The sequence below is a fragment of the Ochotona curzoniae genome, unplaced genomic scaffold (assembly GCF_017591425.1).
Source record: "Ochotona curzoniae isolate NIBS_2020 unplaced genomic scaffold, NIBS_Ocur_1.0 scaffold_2476, whole genome shotgun sequence".
In the NCBI taxonomy this organism is placed as follows: Eukaryota; Metazoa; Chordata; class Mammalia; order Lagomorpha; family Ochotonidae; genus Ochotona; species Ochotona curzoniae.
This window is the reverse complement of record NW_024467095.1, coordinates 6,554,416-6,577,758: the sequence shown is the minus strand read 5'-3', so window position 1 is coordinate 6,577,758 and position 23,343 is coordinate 6,554,416. Positions and strand designations below refer to the sequence as shown.

The window sequence follows — 23,343 nt, the reverse complement described above, 5'->3', positions numbered from 1 at the left end:
CGGATATACAGAGAGGAGAGACAGAGAGGAAGATCTTCCGTCCGATGATTCACTCCCCAAGTGAGCACAACGGGCCGATACTATGCCGATCCGAAGCCAGGAGCCTCTTCCGGGTCTCCCACATGGGTGCAGGTTCCCAAAGCTTTGGGCAGTCCTCGACTGCTTTCCCAGGCCACAGGCAGGAAGCTGGAAGGGAAGTGGGGCTGCCGGGATTAGAACCGGCGCCCATATGGGATCCCGGGCGTGCAAGGCGAGGACCTTTAACCACTTGCGCCACCACGCCGGGCCCTGTTAAAAGAGTTTTTAAGGCCATGCTTCAGATTTTGTAATGCAGTAGAAAAGCATGGTGTAATGTGTCTTAGCTAATGCAGTGTACAATTAGCAAAATCATTTTAATGGTTCTTGGAGTGATGTTAAAAACCACAACCATGTATGTGTTACCTGTTTTATCCCTTTATTCTTCACTTAATGTCATCTATACCATAAAAGACAACATAGGAAAAGAAGCTTCTAGCGGAACTCTTTCTGCACTGTGTTGGCAGTAGTGTTGGTTCAATGAATGGATGTAGTGACCACACTGAAATGTGTGTAGCTACTGCTTTTGTTTTAATTATCTACACTAAATGGCGTGGGAAGCAAGAAGGAAAACTAATGAACTCTGTTTTCATTTTAGAGCAGTGTACAAAGATGCTGACCTGTATCTGTTGGACTCTCCTTTTGGATATCTAGATGTTTTAACAGAAAAAGAAATATTTGAAAGGTATGTTTTGGAATTTACCCACTTATAGTATTCATAACAAAAGACAAGAAGGAATGAGTGTGATGTCATAGCCTGCATTCCTCTTGAGAAATATATCCACCATTATGGAGGACATGCAACAGAAAATAGTGTGCCTAAGATTTAAGGTTCATACAGTGAAACTTTTTGTGACACCTAATGCCTAATCAACTTCTGCCACTGCTGTGTTGTTATGTAGCAAACACGATGTAGGTTTTACAATGATTTGACCTGTTGTGTATTTTCTCTTATTTAACTTATTATACTTAAAACTTTACTTGTGTGTATATATTAGTGTTTTGTTCTGTTTCCTCCTTGGTAGATTTATGGCTCATTGTTGGTTAATGTTCAGACCATGCATCTACCCTAGCATCTCCTAAAAACCTTTTTCTCCGTCACACCAGAGCTTCATGTCCATACTTCCTTGGAGTTCCATGGGGGCTCAAAGTCTGTGAAGTTTCTAAAACGAACTTTTTATATAACTTATATAACAATTATAGCTTAATTTCAAAGTTGCAAAATGATTTCATGAAGTAAAAAGTGTCTTATACAGAAGTCATTATACTCTTGTGTAAATATTTTGTTTTTTTATGTTCATGTGTATAAAATGACTACATTATTCTTAGAAGTACTTTTCCTAGAATTCACTTAAAATTGATACTCAAATGCTGTTTTCATAATTTCGCAATAACTTCTTACAAACTGTACTTTACATTATTGTGTTAGTAGGGTAGGCTATAATCTAAAATATCTTTTTCTGTCCTATGTAAAATGCATTAATTCCTTAAAGAAACTATTGTATTATAGCTATTTCTAGTCAAGACTTTATTTCTACAGGAAAATTGTATTACTGAAGCATCAACTTCTTTTAATCCAATAATTGGTTGTTGCTATTTTTGTAGTTAAAAAATCAGATTAGTTTTAATATAAGCTATTGAGGACTAAATTATTTGCCAACCTAAAATATAAAAGGGAAATGTAAAGAGCAAGAAAATTGTTACATATTATGTGAAAACAGACTGCCTTAAAGATAACCTAACAATTCCCTCATTTTCTAGATTATGTAAGACCCAGATGCTGAATGATTTGCTCAGTCTTTCATCTCAGAATGCTGGTTTCATTCTAGGGCTAATTTTCAATTTTATAATGTAACATGCTATTTCATGCAGCAATTAATCACTCTAGAGTATTTGCTACAGGGTATGAAATATTTTAAGAACAACGAAAGTGGTAATATAATGATTTTGTATAATATAAATATTAACAAAATGCTAATATAAAGTACACATTTACTTATGCCAGATTGTTTATGAAATTAAAATACTGTATCTTTTTATATTCTTACAGCTGTGTCTGTAAATTGATGGCCAACAAAACCAGGATTTTGGTCACATCTAAAATGGAACATTTAAAGAAAGCTGACAAAATATTAATTTTACATGAAGGCAGCAGCTATTTCTATGGTACATTCTCTGAACTACAAAATCTGCGGCCAGACTTCAGCTCAAAGCTTATGGGATATGATTCTTTCGACCAATTTAGTGCAGAAAGGAGAAATTCAATTATAACTGAGACCCTTCGGCGTTTCTCAATAGAAGGAGATGCTGCTGTCTCCTGGAACGAGAGCAAAAAACAATCTTTTAAACAGAACGCAGAGTTTGGGGAAAAGCGGAAGAATTCTATTCTCAATCCAATCAACTCTATAAGAAAATTTTCTGTTGTACAAAAAACTCCATTACCAATGAATGGCATTGAAGAAGACACGGATGAATCAGGAGAACGGCGGCTCTCCCTGGTTCCAGACTCGGAGCAGGGAGAGGCGATTCTGCCTCGAAGCAACATGATCAACACAGGCCCCACACTGCAGAGCAGGAGGAGGCAGTCGGTCCTGAACCTGATGACACACTCGGCCAACCAGGGCCCCAGCATCCACCGAAGGACAACCACCACTGCGCGGAAGATGTCTCTAGCCCCTCAGACAAACTTCACTGAAATGGACATATACTCAAGACGGCTGTCTCAAGAAAGTGGCTTGGAAATTAGCGAGGAAATCAATGAAGAAGACTTAAAGGTACATGTAAAATAGTAGCATAAATTTCCCACCGCCACCCCAGGATGCAATTGAATGCATTGTGGTCTGTAATGTTTACAAAAATTACTGAAATGATAGGACAAAAGATGAACTTATTTTAAGATTTGGGAAGCCTAATGTCTATAAATTATATAAATGACTTTAAAATATAAAATGATTAGCTATTTCATTGTGTACTGGGCATTTCTCTTCCTGTAAATAGTATGGTGAGCCCAAGCAAAGACTTGATATTGGATCGTTGCTGTGACAAGGATCTGCATTGTTACCATGTGTGTTGGATGAGGTAGAGTATAAATGCATCTGTGAACACTGTTGCTTCAGTTTTTAAAGGCCAGTCTCTAAGTGTATCTGCTTAGAAGTGGCCTGCGCTCATATAGTACAGTTAAACATGTAACTTCTAGATGGAAGATGGAACCAATTCAGTTTCTGACTTATTAACATCAATGTTGCCTGAATTTCATTAGCAGTAAATTGCTTTACACATAGGGTTTCTGAAAATATTTCCTTTAGAGTATATGAGATTCAGCATGTGCTGTTGCCGGTCTGAAGACAGAAATCTCATCCTGTTCTGAAGAATGGAATGCTTTTATTCTTTGAACAAGAAGCCATGTAAAAGAGGAGAATTTTTGTTATTGTTTTTTCCAAGGAAACTTAAATGTCTTGAAATAAATAAACCCAGAGTTGTAGTAAACTGTTATGTGTAATAGATTATCTAAAATTAGTGTGCTGTTGGTCCAGTGGATGAGTCAAGATTTCCTTCTTTGTAAAATGAAGAAATAAACCTGTAGGTGATCCCTAAAATACATACTTTGAGTTCTGTAATCTGGAAAGGATTCCTAAAGGAAAATTCATCTGTATGGTTTAATAGAAAACTAACTGAATTTGTCTAACCCACATCTGTAAATTTATTGTAAGAACGATTTTTTGATCAATAATAGCTTCTAGTCATAGATTGCTTCTATCCCAGATGGGAAAATCTTAGTTCCCAGCACTGTCCAATGTGCCTGTCGTTACCCTCATTTCCAGACGTCCCTGGGATCTCAGCGACAGGCTTCGATTTAACTTCAGGTCCATCTGTGTCCAGTGGCAGTGTGCTCTATTCCAATTTCACAACTTCTTTTATGTCATTCTAGAGGTTTCTCTATGAGTTTTGTTGACTTCTTGAGAAACAAAAATATCTTTTCTCTTTGAGCTACCAAGATTTTTTTCTTTCTCCCCGAACCTTTGTATGGCATTTGCCAAATGGCACAGGAAGTCATTTAGGGGGAAAAGATAAGAATTTTGTAATTTATCACAACTGGACATCCTAGGTTACTGAGGAATGTGCAAAGAGTAGTTTGTACCTGTTGGAAAACCTCTTCAGGTATCAAGTTATGCTTGCATATGAATTCCTGAAGAAATAAATTAAATAAAAGGGAGCTTCAGAGAGCATCATGTTAATGCACCCTTCTGGTAAACACTGCATTAGTAAAATTAGTAAAAAAAAATATGTATATATATATAAAGTTATTATATATATATGCCAATGATATACGTTTAAAACTTTGGAGAAAGAATAGTGTTTCTTGCCCTTCAAAGAGCTTTATTGCACCTGTGGACAATACTGGCTTATAGGGTGATATCAAACATGGCATTCATATTGACGTATTTATTAAGCATTGCTTAGCTTTAGATGGTATTATTTTATCTGCACACATTCAAGATCAAATAGCGATGGTGGCCTTGAATGGGATTATCTCATTGTAATAGCTTTGACTTTTTTTTTTCAGGAGTGCTTTATTGATGATGTGGACAACATACCAGCAGTGACCACATGGAATACATACCTTCGATATATTACTATTCACAAGAGCTTGATTTTTGTGCTGATTTGGTGTTTAGTTGTTTTTCTGGCTCAGGTAAGCATGTTCTGTTGTAAAAGTATTACTGTGAATGTAAATTCAATTAAGAACATTTCTATACACAGGCATTGGAAAGTATATTTGTACACATATATGTGACTAATTGTAATCTTATAGCATTTAATTGTATGGTTTCCTAAACAGCTCTTAGCTTTTGGAAAGCAACAAATGCAATGCTTATTGACATGTTATTTAATCAAAGCATATAAAAGATATTTAAACACAATTACTATATGTGAAGATGATTTTAAAAAATAAATATTATTGTATGTATATTTTAAAAATATTTTTAACTTCTAAAATTTATTTAAGTTTTAAATTTTATCCAATGTCTATTACCGCCAGGGCTGGACCTGGCTGAAACCTGAGGACAAGAATCCAAATTCTTGAGCCATCATGTGCTACCTACTAAGGTGTACTTTGGCTGGAAGTTGTACTGAAAACAGAGTAGCTGATATTTGAATGTTATTCAGCTATGGTTAGATAGCAGCTTAGCTACTGTACTGTAGTATGCATCCCAGTTACCTGTGTTTGATGTATATCATGTGTCATGATATACCTTACATATCTATAAAGAGATGGCAAAAGGTTGCTATAGTAAAATGAAGTATATCTGTCATCCTCACAGTTGCAAACTTTTGTGTGTATGTGACAAGAGCAACTCAAATTTACACATTTAGTGTGAATCCTAGATAATTACAATTTTATTACCTATAATCCTCATATTGTACATTATTTCTCTAGCTATGAGCATTTTTTATTATAGTGATTGAAAATTTTGAAGCAGAGGGCTTTGTATGGATTGAAATTGAAGACTAAAAATAATTTTGCATTAAATTTTAAGCTTATTTCACTCCAGCTATTGAGTTATTAAATATACAGATGGTGACTCTTCAAATGAGCATTTCTTCACAAAAGAAGTTATAGCCATGGCTTTGGAATTATTTGAAACAACACTTTCAGAGTTCACATCCTGTGCTTGGGAGCTGCATTTGGCCCAGGTGTTAAGCTGTTGATTGGGATGCCAGTACATTGTATCGCACTGCCTGGGTTCAGTGGCTGCCTCTGACTGCTGACTCCAGCTTGCTGCTGATGCACACCCCAGGAGCCAGTGGTGAAAGATTGAGTTGCTGTCTCTGCTTGCTGTGTGAAAGACCTGGATATGTTGGGTAGCTTTGAACCAGTTGACAGAAACATGCAAGCATACTTTGTCTCTCATATACTAAATAATAATAATAATAATAATGCTTACAGAAATGTTGTCTCTGGTGCCAGCTGCATTGCGCCTTAGCCATGCCTCTATTGCTCTTCACACTGTCAAGATAAAAAACAAAACCCCCCAAAACATGGGAAAATGCAAATATCACAATAGACTATAGCTCGTTTTTGGGTGAACATGAACCATATACCTGAGAATAGGAGGTGGTTGAGGTTAGTTCTAGGACCTGGCAGGACACCTCAGAAGGCAGAGGCTGAGAGGAAGGCACTGGCTGCCTGCTTCCTCAGAAGAATCATGGCAGCTCAGCACCATGAATGAATCTGGGTTCAGCTTTGACAAATCTTTTTACTTTTTTATGTAGGACAGGGTTCCATTTGAAGTTGTGAGTAGTTTGAGTAAACAAAAACCATCAAATGATCCCAGCATGGACACACTAAAACACATCTGTGGATTGGATTCACCCGTGAATAATTACTCTGGATATGTATTTCAGGGGGTATCCTGCATGTGTCCTAACATAAAGCCTAAACGTAATGTAATGTCCCATGATGTCTTCAGGGAAGAAATGATCCAGATGAGGAACTGTCTCTTCTGAAACAGTAAATATGGACAAGTAACCAAAACAAAACATTGCAACTGTATGTTTTTCTTATTGTTATATGAGTTCTGGCCCCAATCAAGAAGGCTACCTAAAGCCTCATCATGACTCTGGGATCATGTAAGATGTTGTTCAGTATCTAAGGTTATTAACAGAAAGTTGAGCCTATTACATCAAGTAACCATTGGTTTCCATTTGATCTTTGAGATTTGGTGACATCTCTCCTTTTGCCATGTTGTTTTCAATTAACAAGTCAAAAGGAGGTTAGTGCAAGGGGCAGGACAGCATGGTGTCCATTCTGAAGCCACATAGCCCTGGGTGTGAGTTCTGACTGTGTCTTATTAACACAAGTTGATTAACCTGACAATTCAGTTTCTTCATCCATACAATGGAGATTGTAACAATTCCAGCCTCATAGGTCGTTTTGTGAGTAAACATGCTTCAAGGTTATTAAGCATGTAATGCAGGGCTTGGTACACAATAACCAAACATTTCTGCTGTTATCATAAATATACTTAATGCTATACAATTAATTTAAGCCCAAAGTAGTTTGATGTGAATAAGTCCATAACAGAGATATGATGAATATTTCAATGATTTTTTATGCCTTAGCAAAAATAAGAGGTCGAATAATTTGACATACTCTTAATTGAGTAATAAATATAGCATTGAAATATAGTTCAGTTTACCTCATTAATCTTTTATAGTCATGTCAAATTACTAATGTTAATTAGAATGAAACTCAACCAATGCCTCCTGTAATCTCAGCCAGCCCTATATAATTGTTAATCCTTTGATCCTCCATATGGAAAGATTGACTGGTTTGGTATTCTTCGTTTTAAGTAGAAAAAGAGTGTTAAAGTGCTGGCGATTTCTAATAATTAATACTCATTTGTCTTGTACATTTCTGAAAAATTGAACTTAGGCCCCTGTCAGCATGGTGTATAATTAAGTAATTTACTGTTGCATGGCTACACGTGTGTATAGCAGTCTTAGCTCAGTCAAGAAGTCAATGACCCTTTGTCTTCAGGCTACAAGTTCAATTGCAGCGACAGATGTTAATGCTACATAACCACCCATTATTAGTTGACCTCTCAGAATTATTGCAAAAGGTTATCTTTACTAGTCAAAATAATTGATAATGCCATCTTCTGGGTACAAAATTATCTGATATATTGTGAGCCTTTTGACAATATTGGCTTTGACATTTCACTGGGTTTGAAAATTCTAACCCACAAAATCTTGATAATAAAAGAAAAATAGAAATTTTAAGGTTATGTGCACAGTTATGTAGCTAACCAATTTATTGCCGAGTGTTTGTAATTCCATTGTTTTCTTTGAAGCAAACTACGTAGTTTTTCTTTTACACTAAGCTCTTTGGGCCAGTTTGTCCATTTCTCATCACCTTTGAATTTTCTTACTGAGATTTGACATCACAGGACAGGTGCTAATGTAGAATCAGTATTTAATTCCTTTGAAGCCTGTTTAGCACCTCATATTCATGATCAGAGACCCTAAACACAGGTTAAGGTATCTTTTTTTATCCACAAGATTGATTTATCTACTTTTAGCTTTTATACTGATCATATTTCAATTTGCATTTATGTTGCATTTATGAGAAAGTCCAATATATTTTGCTTTTGTAATATGAAGTAGTTCTTTCTTTGGGGATGGCATGTGGTGTAACAGGTAAAGCCACCACCTACAATGCTGACAACCCATAAGGGTGCTGGTTTGAGTCCTGGCTACTCTGCTTCCAATCTAGCTCCCAGCTGATGTGCCTAGAAAAGCAGTGGAAGATGCCCAAGTCCTTGGGCCCCTGCATTCACATGGGAGATCTGGATGAACCACATGGCTCTTGGAACCTGGTTTTGGCTTGGTTGAAATGTTGCTATTGTGGCCATTGGGGAGTAAATCAGTAGATAAAAGATTTCTTTCCCTTTACCTTTGTAACTTCAAATAAATAAGCACCCAACCATAAAAATAAAGCATTAGTGCTTTTTCAAAGTTGATGAACTGAAAAAAGCAGGTTGGGCCTATTCAATTTGTTAACACATGATGAGTATCTCACTTTTGGAAGGGAGCCACTCTCCCACTGTACTTTTGTACCATTTCCCCCAGTTTAGAGTGTTATCCTCTGCAAATTGTTAGGTACTAACACCAAATGAATAAGCTTTGAAGTACAATGATCTTTCTAGTGCCACTGATTGGCAGTGCCTCATTGACTATATAAGGAAGAAATCCAAATGATGGATTAGGAGGTGTTTCTCTAGTTTCTTTTATAACAAAGAGTTTTGTGCTGATTGGGGAGCCTGAAGTCTGTCTGTGTGGAGGAACCCTTGTCTTTATAATGTGATAAATTGGAAATACAGTTTACTCTCACAACAACACTACTACTTCTGACAATCACTTTTGATTTAGGGACAGTTTACTGAACCATTGGTCCGAGTTTTGGAAATCATTGCTTTCTGTGCAACGTATACTCTGGTCTATGTAACATGGAATATACTTTTTAAAACCAAGAGAAAATGCAAAGGAAAGCTCTGCTTTGCATCTCTCCTTAATTTTCGATCATTGTCACTCTATCACAGATTGCATGAACTATATATACGCAATCAAGGCATTTTGGAAATGGAATGATAGAACTTACTCAGTTTCTGTCTGCCCCAAATATTTTTGCTGTAGTCTTTATGTCAAGTCCTCGAAAATGCTTTTGTTCTAATCATAAAAGCTTTTGGTTTGGCAATTCCATGTGGATTCAGGAAATTACTCTATATTATAATGACTAACCCAGTTCTTTAGAAGACTGACTTGGTTACTTTTCTATTAGTATATTTCTCAGATTTACACACATTAAACAAATATTGGCAATGCCAGACTTATTGACACTTACAATGAAAACAGAAGGGAAATATAAAACTACCAATGAGAAGCTCAGACATATATCCTAAGCTATGATCTTGAGAAATTTTATAATCTTTTAAAAATTGAAAGGCATTTGTATTCACAGAAATATGTATGTGATAGCAAGATTATTACTTGATTTCTTGTCACTTTGAGTTTTTTTTTTTAATTACAAGGAAACAAAGATAACTTGTATTGAGATAGTATCTGGAGACTGTGAGTATAAAAAAGAAAAACTAAAAGCAAAATACTTCTATCTGAATATACCTAAATCTATGTTTAAACTCCCTTGTCTGTGAATTTAACCAAAACTCATGCACTCTTTAATAGCTCTGTACTTCAGAATGCAGTTTCTTAAGTCACACTGAATGTTTTCCATTCATTTTTCTTTTAATGAGAAATGTGTTTCTGTATTTGTTAACACTGTTTTATTCCATTCTCACTTTCTGATAGTAAAATCATTTGGTACTATTCCCATCCTGATTTTCTCCTTGTTGATGTGATACTCTAAAATATTTCAAATAACTTAAAATGTGACATAAAGCATGTGGGTATCTTTTTCCAAATTTATCTGTTTCTTGTCAAATGACTTACTCTTTGTCTTCATTTGCGAAATTATTTTGCTCCCTGTGTCTTGATTTTTCTCTTTCATTCCTTGGTAAATTGATTGCTGAACTGGTTAATTAATTTTAGGATCATTTCTAGTATATAAGTTGTGAAAGCACCAACCCAAAATTGTATTTGGTCAAAAGGATTAGAATAAGGAATGATGAATTAAATTAGAACAGAGTACAGGTGATTTGAATGTCAAAGAATTACAAAAATCACACTTGTTGAAATTTCTTTGTTTATCTGTTTAGATGTGTTTGTGTAGCATTTATCTTTAGCCAGGAGAAAACCCTCAGCCCTAAGTAATCTTAGTATCAAGAATATATTTTTTAACCTAACTGTACTTTACTTTCATTCATAAGCTGGGAAGTTTCACACTGTTGAAACTCTTGATTACATTGCACAAACATTAATCTCACTTTTTCTAATAATTAATTAATTTCAAAAGAAAAAGCCTCTACAACCCTGGCATGGCAATGAAACTACTAAAGCTGCAAGATGAATCATCTGCCAGCAGGCTGTTTCTTTCTATTAAGAAAAACAGCAAATGAATTATTTAAAACAGATAGCTAAACTTGTAGCTTTCCTGTGAGGTTCAATGAGTAGTTCCTGTTGAATGAATGCAGGATCAGTTGAGCGTTCACCTCAACGAAAACTGAATTTCACAAACTGAATGTGTTCTCCCCACAAGTAATAGTGGTTAGGACAATAACTGCAGCTGCTGACTTCAAGAATGCAAAGCAAAGGAAAATGAAGTTATGTCCTTTGATGTTGATTATGGTGAGTTTACAGGTGGATATGGGAGGAGTAAAGATGTTAGAAGAAAATCAACTGTATTGTTCCATTCCAGGTGGCTGCTTCGTTGGTTGTATTGTGGATACTCGGAAAGTGAGTATTCGGTACTTTTGTGGATTGTGTGTTGCACTGACGTTTTTTGGGGGGTCTCATAAAACGTTGCAACATTCACTATGCTTCATTTCCTTCCAGTGTTATGGTAGTGGAGAATAAGTTACAGTGCTCCTGTGATATCCAGGCGAGACGAGTGCCAGGTGCTGCAGTGCAGATACCGAGAACTCCACAGATGCTCAAGTTCCTTATATATGTGGCATAGTTTGCTTGTACCTTATGTAAATCCTCCTGTGTGTTTTAAACTGCCTCTAGATCACTTATATAATACAATGCTGGCATTATGTAAGTAGTTGTTATGCTGTATTGTTTAGAGAGGAATGATGAGAAAGAGTCTGTACATATCTAACACAAAAACTACTTTCCCCTCTTTTAATCTGTGGTTGGCAGAGCCCGTGGATGTGGAACCACGGCTAGGGAGGACCAACCATGCTTGGTTTTGATGATGAGCATGTACAGCACCTCGTTGTGTTCAACTTCCATGAAATGCAATAAAGTATTTGAAACAACATTATACATTTAGTATTACTTCTCAGTCTTTTAAGCATTAGCAATGAATTGTATCTGTTTCAATGCTGAGAAACATACCCTACTTTGTGGGAATAGTGAACTCCAGAGAAGGGCACATGCTCTGCTCTTAAAGGTGTGTTTCTTCGGCTTTACATGTAGTTTCATTCACATGTGTTATCGGGAAACCAGCAGCCAATCAGGTGGCAAAATAACAATTTTCTCTTTTGCTTTCCAGAGCCTCTCCTCAAGGTGAAGGGAATAGTACGAATAATGCAAACAGAAGCTCCGCAGTGATTATCACCAACACCAGCTCCTTTTATATATTTTACATTTATGTGGGAGTAGCCGACACTTTGCTAGCAATGGGAATATTTAGAGGTCTGCCACTGGTGCATACTCTAATCACGGTGTCGAAAATTTTACACCACAAAATGTTAAGTTCTGTGCTCCTGGCACCCATGTCAACACTCAACACATTGAAAGCAGGTACTTGGATATAAAATAGAATTGCTGGTCTTTCGTCTACAGGGCCTGCACAGGTTTGGCCTTTAGGAGTGGGGCTGGGTTTTGTGCAGGTGTTTGTACCCCTTTTGAGCTTCGTTATGGCTGTGTGTGTGTTTCTGAGTTGTTAGAATCTACCCTTTGTTGCTGTTGCTCCTGACAGCCTGGCTAAGCAGGATAGCTCTGGTTGATAGGACATGTTACTGATGGGTCTGTAGAAGCAGAGGCAGGCTCCTCTGAGCTACCTGACCTCCTGTTTTAAGCCCTAATCCAGACAGCTTATTGCCAGGGTCTAGTATTGCTAAGAAAGAAGGAGACTTCATAGGATTAAAGAAAGTATAGAATTGTTCTAATGATACAATCTGAATGGAGTAATCCAGTTTTATGTAAAATAGTCAAAGCTGGTTCTATAAGATTGTTGTGATATATATTTTAAGAATCCCAAATATATTTTGGTACTGTTTTTGAGTCTATCTTATTTACAGTCACAGAAAGTAAGAGTAATCACCAAAAAGTAAACTGTATGGTAGTTAAGGTAGGAAACTTGGAATGGAATCAGTCTTGTTGATACTCATTTACAGAAATTCACACTTAAGGACTCTGAAATTCTAAATGATCCCCAGCCTTTTCTTTTTTCCCCAGGGGTTTCCCTTATAGAAATCTGTTTTAGAGTGATTTGTATCTAAAATATCTCAAGAAATACACATCTTTTTCTCTAGACAACGAAATCTCAGTGTTAAGATGTGAAAAGATCTTCTTTGAGGTTTTTACATTTTTAAAATTTGTTTTAAGTAAACAAATTTCACTGTACAGATTTAGGAACCTAGTGTTACTTCCCGCCCAGCCCTCCCTCCAGGAAGCCCTCATTGGTACCAAAGCATCATCGCAGGTGGTTGTACAATCACCATCATGTTTTACTGCCAAGAATTCTAGTATCAAGACTGGTCCAGTTAAATGGATCTACTAATTTCATTTTCAAAGAAATATGAGTTGCAGGAAAAGCTGGGTATTTTCCTGAGTTTCTGAGGGAGTTAGAAACAGGCCATGAGATACAGTGGAAAGAACGCAGACAGTGCAAGAGCCTTAGCGTGGCCCAGTGAGAGAGGTTCTTTTAAGCCGTGGTTTTACCTGTAAAGTGAGGAAGAAAATGATTCTCTTTGGGAGAATGGAACAATATAATTTACTTGGCTGTTCACAGCAAACATAAGTAAATGTCAGTGTGACATTGTTGCTCCCTTCTGTAGGGTACACTTTCCCATCCACCTCTTTGCTTTTCCCAGTCTCTCATTCTGGTCAGTGCACTCATAGTTGATTCTTCATCTTCTTTATTTCTATTGTAAATAGTCAAAAAATCATCCCATTTATTTTTTCATTCATCTTGGTTTCCAAACTTTCATTTGCCCTATGGAATGATTATGGTTCTGAAAATTGAGATAACAAGCCTTGCTCGGTCCTTTCCCTGACATTGTCTGCTGCCTCTGATTTCCATATGCAAGGATTAAGCTTGTTTTAAGGACTATCTTTATGATTTATTTATGGTTCATTGTACTTTTTCTGTTGCTTCAGTTTTCTACACTAAGCCTAGCAGCTGCCAGTTCTTCTTTGCCCTGTGTGTGCACTTGAAATTTCCCCCTATGACATGCTTTTCCTATTGTATACCGGCCCTGTTCTTTTTGAGTCCTTGACTGATTTTAGCATAGTGCTTTTAAGTACTGTAAGGCACCCAAATACATCTTAGGCATTCAACCAAGTATATTGAATGAGTGAAAATGTGAATTCTTATTTTGAAAAAGGCCCATCACTTGAAATATTAGCACCACAATGATACTATTTTCCAGAAAACCAAACTTTCATTTTTTAATATGAATAAATACCATGGGTTAATTTTTGGGTTGTTTATGGAAAGTTATACAAATATACTGAAAAGCATATTCATTAATGAATATTTATGAGTCGTTTCACCCTATCAGGCATTTTCCTGGAGCCCTGGATGAGGCAAAATAAGTGTGATATTATCCCATTACCCTGTAGTAATTTACAGTCTGGAAAAAAAAGATACAATATGATCATAATAAATGACCCACATACAATCATTATATGTAACGTAGGCATTAGATAAGGTTGTATTAAGTATGTCAAGGAGAGGCAGAGATTAATTCTGGCTAGATCAAGCATTTGTGCTTCCTTATAGGAGGGTCATTTAAGTTGAATCAGGGAAGAAATATGGATTTGGACAAGTAGAGATGTAGGGAAAATAGAAAGGGAACCACAAGGGAGAAGTAGAAAGATAGGAAGCTACAGAGTTTGTTTAAAAATATTTGCTGCTTTGACTTAAGCAAGATAGTTGAGCCAAGGAAACTTCTACTAGTTAACTGGATTAAGGCCAAATACAGAAAGCATTAAATATTAAACTAAGAATTTTGGACTTTATCCTGCAGTTAATGGGAACTGAATGATACCACTCAGTGTTTCTTTGTACAGTGTTAAATTGCATTTTATCTAATTGTATGTTCAACTTTTGTAAGCAGTGTATTCCTCAAGGGCAGGGAGCATGGCTTATTCACCTGTGCTCATTGTTTAGCATTATGCCTAGCATCTTGTAACAATGAGTTACAATATGGTTAACACTGTATATATAACATTTTTCATTGAAGCCACAAATGATCATGCTAGAAATATGCATCTGGGAAGTAAAAGACAAGCTGAAGTTACATTGCAGTGGCAAAAGGGGATCCAGGTAATCGGCAGGCAGAGGGAGCACCCATGGACCAATGAGGTGTGTTAGAAAAATACGGCCAGAGGAGAGCCCTTTGTTATGGAATATAGCCAGATGGGAAATGTGGTTGCAACAAGAGTAGGCTTGTAATACTGGGATGAGTATCCATGCATGATATTATTTATAATAAGGATTTTATTAAAGACCTTATCTTTATATGAGTCACAAGAATCTGTTTAACAAAGGTTGAAGAGTAAGAGATAGTAAATTGCATACATAATTACTTAGAAACACTAGAGAAAACAGATTTCTGATATCTTTTTTTGGAATGTCTTTTGAAGATGACATGTTTCTGAGGAATTTGTTTTCCTTTGTGTTATAGGTGGGATTCTTAACAGATTCTCCAAAGATACGGCAGTTCTGGATGATCTACTGCCTCTTACCATATTTGACTTTATCCAGGTTTGTAAAAATAATCATGATGAAGTCATCTTTAATGTCTTATTTTTAAATAATTAACTGAGTTTTGCTTATTTTTCATGTGAGAGTTGAAATCTTATACGGATTTTTGTGCATCTTAACAATCTTGAAAATAGGCATACATTTAATAAGTTCAATAACAAGTCAGAATAGTCTCCGTGATCCCAATTCAAGAAAATCCTTCCTGTAGAAGTAAGTAATAACTGCCTACTTTGAAAATGTAAAAGGCCACCTGTCCCCAAATGACTTGCTACAAAGTAGGCCTGTTTTAATACTGGCAGCACTGTTGGATGGAAGCCCCTTACGTCCAAAGGCCCATGTTGAAATAAAGGTAAACTCCCCATGTGCATTAACTCTGAAACTAACCTTGCCTCTGGAGAGATTGGCGTAGATCAGTTATCCAGTCCTCCCACCATAAGGACCATAATGAAGAGAAAGAAGAGAAATCATCCTTTCTCCTAGAGCAGAAGGGAAAGAAATTCTCTGGGTTCCATGGAGCTTGCTGCGAATGGTTCCTGAGATGCATCCTAGATGCAAATAGGGCCTCCATGCTGTCTTGACTGTAGGGCCTACTCCATGGCTTGGGATGACTCACTAGGAGGAGAAGTGGAGAAGGAAAGGAGAAGATGGAGATGAATGTGACCTTGAGGATACGCCATGAGAATAACATAAATGACAGGACCTATGCCCAGCTGGGAAATGATACCCTTGAATATCGGACCAGGCTGGTTTCAGCACAGCTTACTGAACATCCTCTCTGGTTTAAGTCACGCTGCAGTGAGTGAATGCCATGACCTCAATGGCCTCTTTGGAAAAACAGTTGAAACAGAATACTGCCCGTTACAATGAGTCATTCTGCTCTGTTGCCCCTGCCCCACCCCTCCAAAATAATAAAGCCACATTTAAGGAAACCTATAAAATCAAAGTGAGGGCCCCACCTAGGTGTGTGTATTACCTAGCTGACATTGGGAGACATGTAAGAACCAGGCTGGCATTTTGCCTCATTGGAAATGATGGACACAGTCAAATAGATTTACCATTCCAGGTGAACTTTCACATTTCAATGACCTTCAGTTGCTCTGGTTAGAGATTTAACTCAGCAGCAGCAGCTTCTGGAATGTTTTGATCCAAGCCTTGAGGTCATACATTTGGAGAATATAGAACATTTGTTCCTCATTCTATGATGGTAAATGACTGGTCTCAAATGTGGTGTTATTAAATCAAGCACAAACCTGAGTGTGAACATCTTAACCTTGATTGCAAAAACACTCATGAATGTTGACAGTTGGTGATGATTTTTCTATTTTGTGATCCACTGAATGTCTTCTGCATCAGTTTGAGACTCAGAAATCTCTGAATTAGAGGCTTATTTTCTTTTATTATTTTTAAAGATTTATCATTTTATCTGAAAAAACAAACATAGTTACAGAGAGAGAAGGAAGGGGAGAGAGACAGCCAGCCAGACATATTGACAGACAGACACAGGAAGAGAAATCTTTCATCCACTGTTTCAGTCTCTGTGTGTCCCTAATAACCAAGACTGGGATGGGCCTGTTGGAAGCCAGGAGCTTCATCCCAGTCTCCCACATGAATGCGAGCACTGGGCCGTCTGTCACTGCCTTCTCAGATGTATTCTCTGTGAGTTGGATTGGAAGTTGGGGGGCTAGGACTTAAATCATTATCCATGTGAATGCTGCTGTCACAGGCTAAAGCTTAATGCACTGTGCCACATTGCTGGATCCTAAACATTTGTTTTCTGAGTTAATACTTTTTGACATATCTGATGGCTCTCAAATTCTTTCTTTGATGTCAGTTTGTATCTGCTCAACCCCTAATCCTGTTGAACTTATGTGTTATTGCTTCATGCTTGATCAGTCAGGATTCTCAATTTACTCATTTTATTTCTTGTATAAGGAAGTCTCATTTTCAGGAAGGATAAGTACAGCAATCCAGAGCACAGTACAGATCTGATTCATTTTGGTTTTGCTAAATAATTCACTACAGGGACCTTTTCACTTATGAACGCTGCTGGTTGTGTTTACTTATGTTTGGGCTTCTATTTATGAATTAAAATTCATAACAGAATTTTTTGGATTCTGTTATGTGTAGTATTTTGTAGTTGAAGTGTCAACTATTTTCAGCCAGAGCCTCTAATTGTTAGGGTGTGACGTGGGCTCCTAGTGGAGCTGTTGTACAGCAGAGCTTGGGTTGCTGGCCCCCAGCGGGGTATAGATGCTGGAAATCTTGCCACCTTGTGACTGCTTTTTTAAAGATTTATTTTATTTTTATTGCCAAGTCAGATATTTATATAGAGAGGAGGAGAGACAGAGAGGAAAATCTTCCACCTGATGATTCACTCCCCAGGTGACTGCAATGGCTGGTGTTGTGCCGATCCAAAGCCAGGAGCCCGGAACTTCCTCCAGGTCTCCCACATGGGTGCAGGAATCCAAGGCTTTGTCCTGTCCTTGACTGCATTCCAAAGCCACAAGCAGAGAGCTGGATGAGAAGTGGAGCTGCTGGGATTAGAACCAATGACCATATGAGATCCCGGCATGTTCAAGGCAAGGACTTGAGCTGCTAGGCCATGGCACCAGACCCACCTTGTGACTATCACATCAGTTCTAAGTGTACCCACCTTCTCCATTCTTTCTTAACTCTGTGTGATAGGTTGGTCAACAGACTACCCAATTCCATTTGTTCTATCATAATACTTTTACAGTGTCATTCCTCAAAATCCGCCTTTTCTTTTCCCAAACATAAATGAGACTAATGTCTCTTATCTGTATCCAATGTTGGTGAAAACAGGACCAAACTGAAATTAGATGGTAAAGCTACAGCAAATCATAATTAGCATGCTACAGTTCATGTCACTATCAATAGCAAAAGGAAAGGAGTAGCTGAGTATTCCTAATATTGCCAGGACAATAGTGATCATCAGGCATGCTCGTATTTCATGTGATGGCTCTTTTAAATTAAGTCATTTTCTTACTTATACTTGCAGCTTAGTTTTTCTATGAGATCCTAGACTGAAATTTGTCAGTCTAGGTTAAGAAAGGTTATAGTTTGCCTTTGATAAAGCATCTATTCATGTTGGTTAGCACATTGGGGACTTCTTCCTTGTATTAGTGGCACTTGGGGCTGGCGCAGTGGCTCAGTGGGCAAATCCTCTGCGTGCAGCACTGGCATCCCGCATAGACACCGGTTTGTGTCCTGGCTGATCCACTTTCAATTCAGTTCAGTTTATGATGACCTAAGGCCTTGGACCTTGCTGCCATGTAGGAGACCTGGAACAAGCTCCTAGCTCCTGGTTTCAAATCAGCTCAGCTCTAGCTGTTGTGATTATTTGGGGAGTATATTAAAAAAAAATACAGTGGCACTTATGGGGCAAGAATGGCATAAGGAACATTTTGCTTAGTTGATTGAGTCATAGTATACCTAGTCTAACATGTAGCACAGCAAAGCACCAGCTCGGAACGTACCAGCTTTGAATGCCTGAAGCCAAAAATCATCTGAATGAAACAAACCCTGAAGTTTACATTCAAACTATATGTATTTCAAAAGAGTTTGTTTCTTTAGAGAATCAGCTTGTAGAATTCCTATTCATTTAAAAAGTGTTTGTCATTCAGCACTTTAAAGGGTTGGAGAAATGAGAACATCCCATAGTCAAAGAACATCGTGTTTTCAGAAACTCAAGAAAACTGTTGTTGGTGATCTAGATAATGTTTGGACTTGTCACAAAGCTGTCGGAAGTGTTCTTCCTGAAGGTTCCGTTCTCTAGGCAGACACCTGCCTCTTCCTGAGAACAGACCGGACGAGAGGAGCTTAAAGCCAATCCCTGCCACCATCTTATTTGCTTCGGAATGCCAGCGTTTACTCACAAGCCATTTTGTTTGATTCCACAGTTGTTATTAATTGTGATTGGAGCCATAGCCGTGGTCTCAATTTTAGAACCTTACATATTCTTAGCAACGGTGCCAGTGATAGCAGCTTTCGTTCTCTTGAGAGCCTACTTCCTCCACACCTCACAGCAACTCAAGCAGCTGGAGTCTGAAGGTATGACGCTATGGATGATGATTGCTTTGGAATAGAGCCAAGCGAGCTATTTGGAACTTTCTCTTGTTAATCTACTTTTATTCCCATGTATTTTCCCCTTTTATGTAAATTCCTACACCGTGTAACAACGGTTTTTTAAAAGATTTATTTAATTTGTATTGCAAAGTCAAATATACAAAGAGGAGCAGAAACAGAGAGAAAAATCTTCATTGTTGATTCACTCCCCAAGTAGCTGCAGTGGCTGGAGCTGCGCCAACCTGAAGCCAAGAGCCCAGGGCCTCCTCTGGTTCTCCCATATGGGTGCAGGATCCCAAGGCTTTGGGCTGTTGTCTACTGCCTTGCCAGAATCACAAGCAGGGAGCTGGATGAAAAGCAGGGCTGCCAGGATTAGAACCAGTAACCATATGGGATCCTGGTGCATGCAAGGCGAGGACTTTAGCCACTAGGCTACAGCACCAGGTCCAACAATGATATTTTAAAGTATATGTATTTGAAAAGAAACTATATTCCAAAGTATGTATGACTTGCTTCTTAATGACCATAAGGCACCATTTTGGTTTTAAGGCAATTATGGAGAATCTCACCTGAGTTGGTATAGGACATTTGTTCATAATTTGTTTTAATCAATTGAATTTTTAAAATGATAGTGCTGCCAGTACTGAAGGTTTCCCTGGGATCCCCAGTGGTGAAAGACAAAACTGCTCTCTCTGACTTCTCATCTTTAGTCAGCCTTCTTTCTGCCCTGGGGCTCTCTTGCTGTGTGTCCCAAACTCCCCTCAAACTGCTTGGGTAACATATTTTTCTTCCAGTAGCTTTAGTGCGGATGATTTTTAGGGAGTGAACTTTCAGTAAGCTTGCACCAATAAGGTTATTCGCAAAATGATGTCACTTAAATTTTCTTAATTGTTTCACTTTTTAAAAATTACCTAATGAAAAGAGACTTGTCTTTTCCCTGCAGTAATTTACTTGGGATTAGCCACAAAAAATGTGCACAATAGTAGCTAAGAAATACAAACAAATAATAGTAGCGATTTTATGCTAAGTTCCCATATTTTGTAAGTATGGCTGCAAAGTGATCAACACCTCTGCCTGTAGAATTACGGTCTGACTGTAGGTTACTCTTGTTCAGGTACTTGCTGGTATGAAATGGGACTGTGTGCTTACATAGTTTGCATTGTTTTCTGTGGGAATATTTCAGCCAGGAGTCCAATCTTCACTCACCTCGTGACAAGCTTGAAAGGACTATGGACACTCCGTGCTTTTGGACGGCAGCCTTACTTTGAAACTCTCTTCCACAAAGCTCTGAATTTACACACTGCCAACTGGTTCTTGTACCTGTCGACACTACGCTGGTTCCAAATGAGGATAGAAATGGTTTTTGTCCTATTCTTCATTGCCGTAGCCTTCATTTCCATTTTGACCACTGGTATGATAAATTTATTAACTGTTCAATAAGTTCCAGGATTCAGAATTGATAGATCTTTCTATTTTAATATGCTCATTGAACAGGAGTGGGGAAAATATCTATGCTTACACTCACAGACACAACATCTACTTAGCTGAAAGTTTTGTTCTTTTAGCAACTAGTTTATAGAATTCATTATATGCAGAAAAAAATCACAAAAGAAAAATAAATACAATTGCGATACGTTTCAAATGTAAATAGCATCTTTGAATAAAAACGCAAAATATTTCATAGTAGGTAAAATAGAAATCTACATGGATACCTAAGTTCCTCTAATTTAAAAAGTTGACTTTCTGAGCTGTAAGAAACATTGAAAACTATATGACATGATACTGTGTATACACAGATGTGGACTGTATGCCCAGTCGGCCATGTTACTTAGTTTTAGGAACAAAACCCTGCTGAGATCAAAAGAATACATTATTGATGGATTCACTGAGTGCCTCATGAATTCCCAGGACAAGTGACACTCTTGGGTCCCTAGGGTATATAAAACAGACACCAAGGAGTTAGTCACAGATGTTCTTTCCCTAACAGGAGTTCAGTTGCTGATCTGAATCTGTTGTTTTGTTTTGTTTGTTTGTTTGTTTTGGGGTTTTTTGGGGGAGGGACAGCTTAATTCATTTTTATCTCTGAAGACTGGTTTTCTTGGCATACCATGGTTGGTCCACATGGATTTAAAGTGGATTTTCTATATGATTCCTTTAAATTAACAGGAGAATTATTTTGCCCAAGTGTGAGATCTTGCAGAAGATAGATTTACTTTGTTTGTCTCAGGGAAATGTCCATCTATGGTCTGCTTAGCTGCTGTGAGAATAGCAAGCTTGCCCTGTTCATTCTTTTATCTGGTGCATTGGGAGTGTAAATGGCTGAGCAAATAAATAATCTCTGTGGCACAGTAATTTTAAGCAATTTTTTTTGAAAAATGCCTATTTTTAAATTTGTTTGTTGTTTTACTTATTGAAAGGCAAAGAGGAAGTGAGAGAGAGAAAAAAGACAGAGAAAACTCTCCCAGTCGCTGGTTAGTTTGCTAAACACCCATGATATTTGGTGCTGGACCAGGACAAAGCCCAAAACTCAATACGGGTGGGTGGCAGGACCTGGTGGCTTGAGCCGTCATATTCTCCTGTTACATGCATTATTGGGAAGATGGAACGAAGAGTGGATCAGGACTTGAGTTCAGGCACATGATGTGGGATGTAGGTACTCAGTGACCTCTTGCTCTCTGCATCAAATTTGTGCTCCTAAAGTTTCTTTATACATTGAGAATGTCACAGTTTTTCTTTAAGCCGTTTGAGAAGGAATCAGAGAGCTGGATCATGTGAAGGAACATTTCAGGAACAGTAAGTGCATGCGTGTGTACCATGTGCTCTAAGTGATGGTTCATGTTACGAGTAAGTCTTAGTTTGCCAGAGGTCATGGTGAGAACATTAAAATATGCAGATTTTCCAATGAAATCAGGTACTCAGCTGGTATGTGTGTTGACCACCCAACTAATGTCATTGTGCTCTACTGGTCTTTAGCTGAATCCTAACCTGTATTTTGTATTTTTGTACTGATTTCCCTGTAACTTTCATTTTCCTTGTGTGTGGACAGAATAGTGGAGTCTATTCCATAAAGTTTGTGATGAATACTAAATTTTAATCTGTGCAAAGAAGAAATCCTTTCTATAGTACTTGATTCATATTAAATATTCAATAGATGTTACATTACCTGATATTAAAATTTTAGCTTATCTCATCTTAATCTTCTGAACAAATAATACATTGAGTTCCTGAAAAAATTTTACCTATTTAAAATGATTATTTTAAGACTAATACCACAAATGTTCCATCTATGTTGTATCTTCTCCTAGAAAAATGTGTGAATATCCAAAGTCCAATTATTAGAGTTCCAATTATTGTAATAATTCCAATTATGAATTATTTCTTCCAATTTTTGAACCTTATGACAATTTTGTGATATAAGATAACATAAATTTATAGGCAGTTTAAGAACACTCCTCTTAGAAAATTTAGGAGCCATTATAAAGAATATTTATGAGTTTTAGTTAGTGGTTCCTCTGTCCATGAAAAACATTTACTCTGATTTAATACTCCAGTACTGCTCTTCCCAAATGAGTTAGTCTTTTGCTGTTTTTTAACATCACGGGCAATCTTTTCTTTCCAAATGGTAAACCTTTTAGTTTTCTGATTTCCCCGTGAGCTCTAAGTTCACTTTCCCAACAGCAGCCTCTGACCAGTAGAGAAGGTTCTCCTTGGAAATGTACGCAGCACATTTGTACACTTCAAAGATGCTGCGGAAACACCCTCCCCTGGATGGTGACTAAAGCAGCTCATTGCAGCACAGTGATTTTGTTCACCATTACTCATTCTAGTGTCTATCACTATTATTACGTACAGAGTAATAGTTCAAAAGACAGCTTGGTATCTATGCCAAGTCAACAATGCCTTTAATATCCACTATATTTCTTATAAAGGACTAATGCTTTTGTAGTGTTCCATCACATGGACTGAATGCTTACCATCTGCAGGGCATTATTGCTCCTAGTTAGAAGTGTGGTGAACTGAAATGAATGAAAGGTGGGTAAAGTCAGCATAAAATTGAAATG

The 23,343-nt window shown here is 37.5% G+C and overlaps 1 protein-coding gene across 1 annotated transcript in view; it reads left to right on the top strand.

Moving 5' to 3' along the window:
- CFTR (CF transmembrane conductance regulator) overlaps positions 1–23,343 on the top strand; it is a 144,135-nt gene that overhangs the window by 83,709 nt on the left and 37,083 nt on the right. Inside the window, exons 13-20 of the mRNA XM_041002151.1 lie at positions 674–760; positions 2,126–2,849; positions 4,640–4,768; positions 10,952–10,989; positions 11,753–12,003; positions 15,117–15,196; positions 19,117–19,267; positions 20,466–20,693. Of these exons, the coding sequence (XP_040858085.1) occupies positions 674–760; positions 2,126–2,849; positions 4,640–4,768; positions 10,952–10,989; positions 11,753–12,003; positions 15,117–15,196; positions 19,117–19,267; positions 20,466–20,693 (1,688 nt within the window). The remainder of the gene's footprint in view (positions 1–673; positions 761–2,125; positions 2,850–4,639; positions 4,769–10,951; positions 10,990–11,752; positions 12,004–15,116; positions 15,197–19,116; positions 19,268–20,465; positions 20,694–23,343) is intronic.